Genomic DNA, 14,624 nt, shown 5'->3' on the forward strand with positions numbered 1-14,624 from the left:
GCCAGAAAGGCACATTTAAACAAATAAGATTGACAAATAAGGGGGAGAGATGAGATGCACCCTGTTTATGGAGTATGGCAGGCTATAGTCTGGGTTGCATTTGGAGTGGATGTTGGTTCTGCAGCCAGGAGCTGACGCCCTTTTCAATCCAGCCTACCTCTGTGAACAGACTGAATAATCTTATCGGATTGTTTTTGCTGGTGCTTGCTGGGGAAATGTTTGGAAAACTACGGAGCCAGATACAGACAGTGTGAGCAAATAAATATTAGACAATGCAAGGTTTCATCTGCTTGCACGATTGCGACATGTCTTCAAAAACTATCAACGCACATTTACAGAAAGGAAGAAAACCCGTAAGGAAACTTAAGCCCCAACAAATGAATGATCCATGTAGTGATAGTAGTTGCTAGAACTAAGCAGATTTTCACCCTATGCATACAAACGAGGCTATTTATACATTTTACTTCCCATCAGGCTCAGCATGTCAGCTTACAATAACATGTTAATGTTAATGTTTTCCAGTAATTTTCACAGTGGCATTTAACTGCAAACGCCTCAGCCAAGGTAAACGTAAGGGCAAACCGAGGGCTAACTGCATAATCAAAAGAACAACCTTAATGAGCACTGCACTTAGGCTTTGAAGTAAACATTAAGACTGGTTGTAATACATTACGCTGTTTTGCTTTGCTTTATAACACTGAACCATGGTTTTTAGTGAAATCGTTTGGATGTGCCTTTCCAGAAGTAGCTTTTAAAAAAAATCAATTTATCTAATCACGGCTAATTACAAAACTTCATTTGTGGTTTTAAAAATGGGAAGTGGATTCTGTGCATATCGTTCTTATTATGCAAAACACGGAGAACAAAAATAGTTCCAATGTTTGAAATCCTCTTGAGATAGGTCTGGGCCAGTGTAGCTAAACAGATTTACTGATAAACAGCTTCCTAACACAAGTCTAGACTAAAGTCACTTGGTATATATTCTACCTACTTTCTAGAGATATTGCAAAGATGGAGGGAATCAACAGAAAAAGTAAATAAATATATTATTTCTATGGTGTTTTCCCCCCTACATGCTAATGATTCTTAACAGACATAATCTTGATAATCCAAATCAACTAAAACTGGTATTCTTGGCAATGAAAAGAGGAGCTAATAGTCTGGCCTTCGCATGCAGAATGCTTAGTCAGAACAGGGCATTCCCACCATAAATGCATGTACACTCACAATTCCTTCAGCAATTCTGGGATGCCCCCAGAGTCAGGTGAGAATTCTGGGATTCTTAACCTTCTGTGTATGGTTTTAAGTGTGTTACCTTGAAGGTTTACAGACGCCAACTTCACCAGTACCATCTGAGATTTTGCCTCATCTGTGTTCATCTGATGTTTGACCTAAATCTGGCTCCGATTGCAAGTGTAAGGCATCCAGCTTCACTAACATGTTGTAAATGCTAGCTACTGAACCCCTACAGTAGTGTTCAAAGGCTGTCACAGGGTGAGTGCCCTGAGTTTGAAGGAAGGGAGACAGCAAGATATGGAGCAACTGTCACTCCTGCAGCCAACCCCAGGGATTGCTCACTCAACCCTGCTCACTTACTATCAGGGAACTGGAAGCAGAGAAATCATCTTAACATTAATTTTTTTCTTGGAGAGAAAAATACTCCAACACCTTGGTTATTGGGTTGCCCTTTTCTGCATCTCTTTTAAAAATATATTTATGAAAACATTTCTCCCGCAACACTCAAACTCCCAAGGCAGCAGGTAACGTATCTTAAAAGAACCCCCGTATTGTAGTTTTAAGGATGCACATAATAGTTTAAATGTGGCCACACCAGAGACTTATTTTGAAAAGGACATTATGAGCCCTGCCAAAAGCAGGGTTTGCTGTAAGTGTTGATCAACTTGTTTGGTTCATACAGAAAGCCCCTTTGAAGTTAGGTCAAATGATGTCATGGTGGTGTCTGGTGACGGACAGGTTGGTGGTCGCATCTACCGGTCAAAATACCCCATGGGAATGGGCAAGGTCAGGATGTGGCCCACCAGTCAAATCCTGCTCTCCACCCCTGCTTAAACCATCGTGAAGCCTAACTATCTTTAAAAGGCAGATACATAGCATACTCTGGCACAATGGAATTTCAGCTGCTTCGCTTCTCCTCCATTCCTGCTGCTGCATTTACCAGTTGTTATTCCTTGGGCTCTTGGTTTGTCTCTCTCCAAACAAACCATGAGCTGTACCCAAGGTTTGTTACTGTCTTCCCACAAGGGGTTTGTTTGGAGAAACAAATCAAGAGCCCTGGTTTGCACTTAATCTTGGTTTGCACTTAATCCTGCTTAGGTGCTGGCAGGAACAGGGAAAAAGCAAAGCTGCCCCAATTTTCGCTCTGTGCACTAGCATACTGCACACTTGTCTTTAAACTATAGTTAAGTTACGGTTTAAAGTGGCATGCAAACCAGGCTATGGTTTGTATACACTATTTTATTTTTATAAACAAAAATACGTATAAAAATAGTCATGAGAACAGACACACAGCCGTTATTATTTATATTTAGGTGCATGTTTTCAACTTGAAGCAAATACTCCTCTTTTTCCAACTTCAAAGAAAAGCTTATCTTGGACAATAAAAACGGAGCTAAGAAAAGGAGCAGCTGCAAGGAAGTTGCAATAAAAAAACATTTAATTATAATGATCTGACTGCTTTGATCTCCAGGTACTATAACATTCATTCACAATATCAGCCTTTATAAATCAGCTATGAAATAGTACACTTCACATTCTGCTGCCAAATCAAATAAGAAAAGTAATACATAATCAGCAACATTTCTATTCCAAAGGGACAAGGCAGTTAACAGAGAAGTCTGCTGAACAAGTTATGAGCTGGAATGTGTATTATATGGAGGATGTCCACAGAAGATGCAGGCTGTAGCTGCAAGATGTTGAGCAGTCTAACAAATCAGTGTTTGCCTCTGTCTCCCAAACAGGCAATTTTTCATACTATAAAACTACTCAAGAAATCATACATCCCTGCGAGTTTTATACTGTGTGCACTGCTGCCATACTCCTGCACAGCTCAGCAGAAGGTTCCCAGTGGATTGTGCCCATAGTGACTTTATAAAGAATTAATGTGACTTCTGGAACAGTTATAGTTAACTATAGAACTTGCATACTGTTACCTAGACCAGATGATTTTTTTCAAAACACTTTTTAACATTGGTGTGAAGAAAAAATGATATTTTGGGTTGACGTAGGCCACTAAAAATCTTAATTTCAATGAAGCCGATCAAAAATACAGTGGTACCTCGGGTTAAGAATTTAATTCCAGAGGTCCATTCTTAACCTGAAACTGTTCTTAACCTGAGACACTACTTTAGCTAATGGGGCCTCCCGCTGCCGCTGCGCCGCCAGAGCACGATTTCTGTTCTCATCCTGAAGCAAAGTTCTTAACCTGAGATACTATTTCTGGGTTAGCGGAGTCTGTAACCTGAAGCGTCTGTAACCCGAGGTACCATTGCAATAAGAAAACGTATTATGACAATATATTTATGTTCTGTACAGAGGGTTATATCTAATGCGGCATGTGCCTGGTTCTGTTCATGCAGTGGGACTTTCTCTCCCTGTCCACCTGCAAAATCTCCTCTGGAGGGTCTCCCACCCCTTTGGAATAGATGTTGAGGGTGAGAAGAGGGAAAGCAGGAAATCCATGCAACAAGCTGTTGTGAAAATGGCACAATGCTGGATACAACTCGGAACCTTTCTGTCTCAAAATATGTTATGTTTTACTGTGTGCTGCAAACCTCCCTGAGGTCTGCGTGTATATGGCAGTATACAAATTTAATAAACAACAACATAGCCCGTCAACTTGCTTTGGAATTCACCATGAACATGAAAACAGGATCAAAATTACTGCCTTCCAATGAGCTCCCGTTGCTCGGTCCCTGCTCCTGCCAATCTAGCAGTTCAAAAGCACGTCAAAGTGCAAGTAGATAAATAGGTACCGCTCCAGCGGGAAGGTAAATGGCGTTTCCGTGCGCTGCTCTGGTTCACCAGAAGCGGCTTAGTCATGCTGGCCACATGACCCAGAAGCTGTACGCCGGCTCCTTCGGCCAGTAAAGCGAGATGAGCGCCGCAACCACAGAGTCGGTGACGACTGAACCTAATGGTCAGGGGTCCCTTTACCCTTTATGTTCTTGCTAATGCATCATCATCATCATCATCAAATTATTTATTTATTACTTATACCCTGCCCATCTGGCTGGGCCTCCCCAGCCACTCTAGGCAGCTCCAACAGAATATAAAAAATGCAATAAAATAGGCTTCCTCAAACTCGGCCCTCCAAATGTTTTGAGACTGCAATTCCCATCATCCCTGACCACTGGGTCCTGCTATCTAGGGATGATGGGAGTTGTAGGCCAAAAACATCTGGAGAGCCGAGTTTGAGGAAGCCTGCAATAAAACAAACATTAAAACTTTCCTAAACAGGGCTGCCTTCAGATGTCTTCTAAAAGTCAGATAGTTGTTTATTTCCTTGACATCTGATGGGAGGGCATTCCACAGGGGGGGCGCCACCACTGAGAAGGCCGTCTGCCTGGTTCCCTGTAACCTCGCTTCTCACAGTGAGGGAACCGCCAAAAGGCCCTCAGAGCTGGACCTCAGTGTCCGGGTTGAATGATGGGGGTGGAGATGCTCCTTCAGGTATGCTGGGCCAAGACATACAATGTCACCAAGATAACTGACAAATTTCATTAACATTTAAAGCAATTTAATAAGCTAAGTATACGGGGACACCCATATTTATGTTCTGGTTGTTCTGCGATGATTCCCTGAGGCCCTCTTTCTAACAAAGTTTCTTGCTCTGAGTCTAATTATATGCACCTCAAATATGCGAATTTTATGAAGAAAGCACCAACGTGGCAGCTTCCGGATGCCGTGGATTACAACTCCCATTAGTGCAAGCAAGTAGGGCCAAAGGTCAGGGATGATGGGTCTTGCAGTCCACAACATCCAGTCCTGTTCTAGTTCATGGTGCATATATGACCACTGCAGTTTTAGTCTAGTTTTGAATCGGATTGATTTGTTTTAATTTTAGTACATACGTTTGCAACCTTGAATTTTTCACAGAGAAGCAGGATAAAAAAAATGCCCATAGGCCTGAAGGAGTTATTCTTGTTCATAATACTAATGAACAAAATTGATGACAATTTTTCTAGCTGATTCTCACTCCCTGTTACTCCCCTGCAGCTATATGTCAGTATTCCAGCTCTGAACATTCCACACCCCTTTCAAAAGAAAAGCAACATCCAAATTACTGAGACAGATTTAATTAATATCAAAAGAAACTCATGTACCTTCCTCAGCAAAACAGTGAAGCTGGTGATTTCAAAAGCTTCTGCTCTTCACAAAAAGTCAGTATCACATAAATGTCATTTTAATTATTCCTCTATATCCGTCCTAAATTTCCCTGTAAGTAAGCATTCTTACTTACTCTGCAGGGACTGCCATTCAATCCATACTGCTGGCTGGAGACAGGATCTGTACTGTCGCACACCACCCCAATCTACAACCAGTGTGAGATTCCACCACTCACCCAAGGTCCATGTTTCCTTTTGGAAATGAGGCACAGTGGAGACTGTGGTGTCTTTAGGATATATGGTTTATTTACACATATATACAACCTGAGCCTACAATGGAGCGGTTCATAGCATTAACACCCCAAGAGGGTCTTGTTTCTCCCATAGCCACAGCCTTGGATAGAAACAGAAACCAGACATGGCTTTTTCTCTGCCTTCCCAGCCTGCAGCTTCTCCCTCTAGGTCACATTACAGCAAACTCTGCCCTCAAAATTCCTGCTAAGAGATGGAGGAGGGGCCGATCCATTTGCCATCTGGCACAGAGGCCCCTTTACTTAGTTCTCTTAATGGCCCATCAACCGTTCCTTTTGTTCTCCTAATGGCCCATCACCCAGACTGGCCTGGCTATTTCGGCAATTGAATCCTTGCTGGATCCAGGAATTAGAAGGGGGCCCAAGCATTCAGCCTATCCCCCCCCCAAAAAAACCTCATAAGAGTACATTTATCCAACAGTTGCAGGAGGTCCATAAACCCTGAAAGTCAGCAGGGCTTTGCAAGGCAAAGGACCAAAAGTAGTAATGACACTTTTGAATTTAATTATCCGGACGAGCAAATGGAAGAAATGCTCACTGAAATACGACCAGGGCACAAATAGTGAGTCAATAATGAGCAGGGTTTGAGAAAGGAAGAAATGTCTGCAGATTTCACAAAGACCTAGACACTCCCTTTCTAAAGTCTTGCATTGCTGCAAGCATAGGGATTCTTTGGGAATGGATTTTTCTTTCTCTATTTTATTCACTTTGCCTAGCAATAATGACTTATTACCATTTATAAAAAGCTGTTTTAACACTGTGCATCACTGAATGTCAGCTGTACAGCATGTAAAGGTCCCTGAGACCTGTCCAAAGACTATTAAATATCTTTTTAAAAAGCAAACTGGCCAAAGGCCACAGCATGTGTATTTTAGCTTAAGCCAAGGTAATGGAAAAACTAGTTACTAGACCGATTGGATCTAGCAACATGAAATGTATATAGGGCAGCTTGTCAAGACTGGAGATTATAATCATACTGAGTGAACTTTTAAATTGCCCATGAAAAACATCTACAAAATATTTCTAAAGAATCCAATACTTGAACTGTCAGAGACAGGGCAGTGGACTGATTAAGTAGTTCTTCCACTTATTTTACAAACTGTTACATTTTTTTTCTTGTTATTAATGAGAATCCCCTTCCCCTTTAGAGGAATTATTAAATTATTAAACCACAACAGCAGTGAAGATGAAAACAGTATTTATTTTATTCAATTACTACCAATGGATTTATTCAGTGTAATGAGCTCATTAAAATAAGAACTACTATCAACTAGGTTCTCATCAGTAATTATTCTACTATAAAAGGATTACATAAATCATGTGAAAAAATTGTTTTGTTCTTTTTAAAAAATAGAGACACACAAAAACCAAGCATTGCTAAAGAGGCTTAGCCAGATATTTACATCTTTTGAAATTGGTTTTGAAGTGGAAGAAACTTTTGTAAGTCAAACTGTTTCACAAAACCACTGAGAAACGGAGACTCACCCCTTTGATGCTATCTGAATATTGTTAAAATGGTTGATACTGGCAATTCCTATTATCCACTGTCCATAAACTTAACCATCTCTTCTGCCTACTTCCCCATTTCCTTCCTTCTCCAACTTCTTCTCCTTCCTTCTCCTCAACCCACTAAGAATCCCCTTGACTCACCCTGCCTTGATATAGTATTGAATTCTCCTCAACATTTCTCCTACAGTCCATTTCCATTCTATCCTAACCAATAATCTATTACAAACTGGCGTCTGGACTTCGGCGATCCACTAAAATTTCCCTCACTGAATCTTTCCATTGATCCAATCTGAAAGGTCTCTTCTCCTCCTGGACATTTTTGCTGCCTCAGATAAAACTGATCATCCTCTGTTCCTCTGTTCCTCCATACTTAAGCTTCCTTCTTACTTTTCAACTCACTCATTAGAAAATACTCCCTCTCCTCTATCTTCCTGCTATCCATTGGGTTCCTCAAGAGTTCTGTTCCTGGCCCCCCGCTGCTTTCTTTCTCCATTTTTCTAACCTTCTCAAACGCCACCATTTCAGTGTTACCTGAACGACGCTACTTCACACTAGCATGAGGACTTGGCATCCTACAGCAGCTACTTAGAAGGCCATACCAGCGCTAACACCTGCCCTGGGTCTTCCTGCAATGGCTGACTGCTGGGTTCAGTAGTCACTAGTTAAATGTCCCACAATGCACTGGTGTGGCACAAAGTCAATGATTCTTATGGCATAAGCAGGAAATGTACATGGTGGCTCTCCATCAACCTTGGAATGCTGGCACCAGCACTGCTGCCGGATAACCTCAAGGGAGACTCTCCAGCCTCTCACTGTGGGCCCTCTAAAACCTAGAATTGACCCTGCCTCCAAAACATACTTCTCTCCATCTAGTCCTACAACTCAAACTGCCCACCTGATATTTGTGCTTGGGCATATTCAAACACGAAATTCTTGGGAGAAAAGCAATGACAAACCTAAACAGCATCTTAAAAAGCAGAGACCTTGCCGACAAAGGTCTGTATAGTTAAAGCTATGGTTTTTCCAGTAGTGATGTATGGAAGTGAGAGCTGGACCATAAAGAAGGCTGATCGCCAAAGAATGGATGCTTTTGAATTATGGTGCTGGAGGAGACTCTGGAGAGTCCCATGGACTGCAAGAAGATCAAACCTATCCATTCTTAAGGAAATCAGCCCTGAGTGCTCACTGGAAGGACAGATCCTGAAGCTGAGGCTCCAAGACTTTGGCTACCTCATGAGAAGAGAAGACTCCCTAGAAAAGACCCTGATGTTGGGAAAGATTGAGGGCACAAGGAGAAGGGGACGACAGAGGATGAGATGGTTGGACAGTGTTCTCGAAGCTACTAACATGGGTTTGGCCAAACTGCGGGAGGCAGTGGAAGACAGGAGTGCCTGGCATGCTCTGGTCCATGGGGTCACGAAGAGTCGGACACAACTAAACGACTAAAAAACAAAATTCAAACAAACACTCAAATTCAGTATATGCCAGAACACTGAACTTGTTGTCTTCTTGCCTTAGTCTTCTTCCTCCTAATCCTTACCCATATTCATTGACAATGTCGCTATGCAGGGAAAAAGCCTTAACATTTACCTCCCTGGTCTCCATATTCAAGTGTTCTATGGTCATCCCCTGTGGGTAATTGGCTCCCTTATCTCAGTGCTATTTTCTGAAAAAAGAGGAGCCAGAACTCACCATGAACACCTCCCTCATTATCTTAGAATGGCAATGGTGGCCAATTGAGAGGTGCCAGAACCCAGCTGAGAGGTGCCGGAACTCACCTGAGAACTGAGTTTTGGTGAGTTCCATCTGGGGGGGGGGGGGAAGCCCTGTCTATATTTTACTAATAAGTTATATTTCTGTAGTTTACACTAAGCTGCCTGCAAGGTAGTTTGGAAACTATAGTTGGTTTAAGACATGGCTTTCAGGCTGCTGAGAAGGGAGAGGGAATCAGTACCTACTGCATTGTTTTCTGAAAGGCATACTAGACGTAAGTAAATGGGGAGAAGATCAATAAGACGGCTGGGGTCAGAAAAATCAGAACTGAACACAGTTGTCGAAACCTCAGCATGGAGACTTCTAAAACGTCTCATCACAACAACAGTTTTGTTGTTTGGGGTAAACATTCATGCACAGACTATCTGACAAGACCCACTAGGTTTATAAAATCATCATCAATGACAGACATGAAACCTGATTTGCCTTTTTTTTAGGTCAGGGCAACTTTTACAACTACATTCCTTTTAACCTAAAAGAAATCAAGGCAGAAGGAAGAACTATTTGCCAGCAATGGGAGAAGGAATTATTGGTGATCTGCAAGCAATTATATACATTACTGACAGGAGAAATATTGCTTCTCATATATCATATAGAAAAGGAATAGCTGAAGTCCACTGTCTCGGGATTTTCTTCCATTCCCCCTCAGAACCTAAACTTGCTGACTTTAAAGGAAATTTCAAGAAAAACAGGGCTATGGGAAAGCAATTCTAACACATTCACAGCAGAAAAATGGGCCAAAGTATGTTGAAAGCTATAGACAGTTTCAAGGTAATAAACATGGATAATAACGGATGATATCCTGCTAAGCCGTACTCAAGACTAGATCCACTAAAAATCAATGGACTGAAGTCTACTTGCTTCAATGGCCTTAAGTCTACTCTGAGTATGGGTAATGCTAGATATCACCCACTGGTTTTTCAGTTCTTCCATAAGAAGCAGAACTGAAAAAGCGCCAGAATAATTTAAAAATAAGAAGAAAAATTACAGTTAATTCAAATTTAAGGAACATTAAATGGGGAAGTTTCTGCCTCCAAACTGCGAAAAATGGTTTCCTAGAATTCTGAAGCCTTGTATAAGACCATGAAGATGATCACAACTGGTTTCAAGACGAATACTTCAAAAACCTTTTATTGTGATGTGAAGTGCTGTTATTGGTACTTGAACATATTTTGCATTCATGATCTGTTGATGGGAAGAAAGATCAGTAGAAAGGTCACATCCACACCATATAGTTGAAGCACTTATGCCACTTTAAGAGTCATGGCTTCCCTCAAAGGATCCTGGGAACTGTAGTTTGTTAAGACTACTGAGAGTTGTTAAGAGTTCCGTAACAAACTACAACCCCCAGGAGGATTCTTTGGAAGAAGCCATGACTCTTAAAAGTGGCAGAGAGTGCTTTAAATGTATGGTGTGGGTGAGCACTACATTTTAAACCTCTAAAATCCAACTTGCATCAGTAGTTTTGTTTTCCCCGGCTGACAACTTACTTCAACAGAGTCCGTTTTTCAACTAAACAAGGGTTATGTGGCCATCAACACCAGAATGTAGTGCAGGGGAAAAGGCTCTTCGCCCTCTTCTTTCCAACGTGAACAACAGAGGCTTCGGCAACCCTTTATGGTCTTCACTTGTGTGCATAAAGAGAGAACCCTTACAAAAACTCTGTTGTTACAGTGGCATTTGCTGGTGGTATCTCCTTAATTGGGAGTAAGCACCTGAAATTCATAAGGAGGACATGGTTTTTTAGATCAAAGGCTATGGACAAGGCTCAGGCAGGAAGTTCCTGGGCTGTCTTGTCACCTCTACCTATCCCGAGGGACAAGCTGGATCGGAATACAGAACTTTCACATGTTCCTCTGAGAATCAGGACACACTATTGGTTTAAAAAAGCACACAAAGCAAGAAAACTAAATTGTAGGTTCTGTTAACAGAGCTCCTTTGTTAAGATGAAGAAGAAAAAGGAGTGGTGTGGGGAGGTATTCATAACCTCATGCAAGTCAGTACTAAAAGCAAGTGAGAGGTAAGGCTTAAGTGCCTCATTAAGAAAAGATAAATTGGAGTCAATCAACATATCATAAGCTAATTTCATCACTCAAGTAACTGCAAATGTTTAACTAAAGTATTTGCTTTATGGGAGTGAGAGAAATGCTATTATTTACCATCAAATTTTCTACAGTATATATATATATTAATTCACAGCTCTTTGTGTAATACAATTGACAGTAATTGTCACAGGTGCCCTTCTGTTTGGAATGTGGAATTTTCAGTCTGAATGACATTTATGCAGACAGGCATTAAAACACACACACTCCCAAAACTTATTAATGAATTTTGCAGTGGCGGCAACAGATTGTGTCCTGTTCCATTTGAGGAGTTTATAATCTTTCCTGAACTTTGTTACTTTGTGCTCTGGGGATTTATTTTTCATGATACAAGCTTTTATTTTCCTCCCCCCACATTGGTTTCCATGAGAATAAGACCAAATAATCCAATCTGGTAGTGACAAAAATACTCAGACACAAAGTCATTCAGAAAACTCCCCAGGTACTTTCCTAAGCAGCTGCTGGATAAGAGCTGTAGCAAGTAGAAAAAGGGTAAAAAGTAAGAAAAAGAAAACTGAATGAGAGCAGTTATGCAAGGCCAAAGTAGGAATCAAAGTAATTGTTGAGGTATAGAAATCCCATTAAACTTTGTCTTAGCTCCACTACAATTCTGTTCATGCAAACCTGAAATTAATTGTGGAGCATTTTCCAGTTCAAAACTGTTGATGCATCTTCAGATTTTATAATATTGTTCCAGAGCTCTGTGAATTATGTCTCTCCTCCTAAGTCAACAGGCAGGGTGATAAGAAAACTTGAAAGAATACAGTGCAATACCTCTCTCGCTCTTCAGAGCCATTCCCATCTTTATGCCTTCCCGTTGCCAACTCATGCTGAAGGGTCACCACTCTTTCCATCTGCTTTAGGTAGTCATTCATGCCCACTGATATGAGCAATATTTAAACACCCCCCCCCATTCCTCCTCTCAGACCTATGTCTACCTGCACTTCAATCAGCCAATACACCTTAGAATAAAAAAAAAATCAGTGCAGATTCAGGTAATAATACTACAGTTTTTTATAGCTAATTTAAATCAGAATACACCTCTCTCCAGAGATTTCAGAAAGGAATCTTTCCCAACTCTCCCTGAAGATGCCAGAGACTGAACCCAGGACTTTTTGCATGCTAAGTACATGCTCCACCACTGAGCTGTATCTTTTCCTCTCATTCAGGTACTCCACAAGCATTCCCACCATTTGGATCATCCTGAGACCTGAAAGGCACGGCTGTAAAATCAAAACATTCAACATAAATGTAATTCTGATCTCCTCCATCCATCACCTTGGAAAGAACTGCTATGTAAACTGTTTGGCAAGCTCTGCCTTAGTTTCAAAGTTTTGCAAAGAAGCAAAGCTTACTTGCAGTAGTGTTCCATGAACAGCATTCTGTCGTATGCAAGAATCTGTGCAGTCCGGAAGCCCAGCCAACAAAGACGATACAGTCTGTGGGACCTGGTTTACCATAATAAAGGGGACCAGGGCGCGACCAGCCAACTCACGGGAACGATACACAGGAGAGTGACCACATCTGGTAGGTGGGGAGAGGAGAGGCGGAATTTGTTAGAGCTCACCCATATACACAGCATATTAACACAAACAGGTACCGTATTTTTCGCTCTATAACACGCACCCGACCATAACACGCACGTAGTTTTTAGAGGAGGAAAATCCGTAGGCATGCCACCCGTAGGCATTCCCTCCATAACACGCACAGACATTTCCCCTTACTTTCTAGGAGGAAAAAAGTGAGTGTTATGGTGCAAAAAATACGGTAATTCAAAATTAGGGGGGGGGGAGAGCGACTTTTCTAGAATTTATAAAATGCCTATTGCACATACTATGGTTGAAGAATTCAAGTTTTGTGAATTCAAACGCAACATGGTGCGCTCCCCACCATGTACATTTGAGAACATGATTCTCCTTGAGATTTTGCACTTTATGAGAATTTAGGCAACATAGCTTAAACAACATATTCAAAAGGGTTAAACACAAAGGGTCAGCGCATGTTTTACAGTGTGTCCATGAGACAAAACACATGTGCAAATATATATATATTTACTACTGTACTTTTCTGTTGTGAACTGCCCTGAGATCTATGGATTAAGGGCAGTACACAAATTTAATAAATAAAATGACTATTGTTTTCGTTCATTTTTTTCTTTCAAAAATCACAGATGACTTAGTTTTCTAAAACAAAACAAAAAAAAACCAATAGATTAATGCAGAAAATGGACAGAATGGGTTTATGAATGAGTGTATGTGAAATTACCCTAAATTGGAAATAGACTTATACATTCATCTAACTGCACACTAGAGACAAACATCCAGCACCTTTCCCTATAAGGAGATTATAACGGCAGCTTTGCATGGAACAAAGAAAGTAACTTTTAAAAAAAAGAAAATGCTTCTTATTTTCATTCTTTTGGCCCATCAAATGATGAGGCTACTTGAGGAGATGCAGGGGCTCTATTTGACAACAACAATAAATACAGCCTTTCGTGTCATCAGCCCAGCGCTGTGGAATACTCTGCCAATACAGATTCAGCAAACGCCTTCTGTGCCAACTTTTAAATGCCTGCTGAAAACTCTTCTATTCCACCAGGCCAAGGCAGCCAATTAAGTACACATCTTTCCACAGCAGCTAACCGATGTCCAGCTTTTAAATTTTTTAATATGGTTTTATATTCTATTGTGAACTACCGTATTTTTTGCACCATAACACTCACTTTTTTCCTCATAGAAAGTAAGGGGAAATGTCTGTGCGTGTAATGGAGGGAATGCCTATGGGTGGCATGCCTACGGATTTTCCTCCTTTAAAAACTATGTGCGTGTTATGGTCGGGTGCGTGTTATGGAGCGAAAAATACGGTACTTTGATTCCCCCCCCCCCCAAATGAACGACAGCACATACCTCTCACCATGTAAACGAACAAGCTGCTTATCTGCATGGCACTACTCCCTGTAATGTGAAAAGTGCCCCCCCCCCGCAGGCCGAGTTGTCCATAGGACTCACATGAAGGGTGCCGGCAGACCAGGAGTCATTTGGCAAAAGTTTACTCTACAAAATCTTGGGTGCGCTCCTAGGAAAAGCAGACAATGATCTGACAACTCTCAGTTCCCATCCATGCTCCTAAATAGTGAATGATTTCAGTGTACAAGATCTTTCCCCTATTATTATTATTATTATTATTATTAATACCCCGCCCATCTGGCTGAATTTCCCCAGCCACTCTGGGCGGCTCCCAATCGAGTATTAAAAACAATACAGCATTAAATATTAAAAACTTCCCTAAACAAGGCTGCCTTCAGATGTCTTTCAAACATAGGATAGTTGCTTATTTCCTTGACATCTGATAGGAGGGCATTCCACAGGGCGGGCGCCACTACCGAAAAGGCCTTCTGTCTCGCAATGAGGGGTTAATCGCCAGAAGGCCGTCGGCGCTGGATCTCAGTGTCCAGGCTGAATGATGGGGTGGAGACACTCCTTCAGGTATACAGGACCGAGGCCGTTTAGGGCTTTAAAGCAGGGAGTTATCATCAATTTGAAGGGACAGGGTCCTGGCAAGGAGTTGTGCATGATGGTGTCATG

At 41.4% G+C, this 14,624-nt stretch overlaps 1 protein-coding gene across 6 annotated transcripts in view; it reads right to left on the bottom strand.

Moving 5' to 3' along the window:
• Positions 1–14,624, bottom strand: part of THADA (THADA armadillo repeat containing) — a 158,564-nt gene that overhangs the window by 57,180 nt on the left and 86,760 nt on the right. For all 6 annotated transcript variants that reach the window (XR_008329722.1, XR_008329723.1, XM_053383336.1 and 3 more), the window contains one exon: positions 12,396–12,564. Coding sequence is in view for 4 of the 6 variants with exons in the window: in XM_053383336.1 (XP_053239311.1) it covers positions 12,396–12,564 (169 nt within the window). In the remaining 2 variants the exon portion in view is untranslated. The remainder of the gene's footprint in view (positions 1–12,395; positions 12,565–14,624) is intronic.

Source organism: Podarcis raffonei, chromosome 3 (assembly GCF_027172205.1).
Source record: "Podarcis raffonei isolate rPodRaf1 chromosome 3, rPodRaf1.pri, whole genome shotgun sequence".
Taxonomy (NCBI): Eukaryota; Metazoa; Chordata; class Lepidosauria; order Squamata; family Lacertidae; genus Podarcis; species Podarcis raffonei.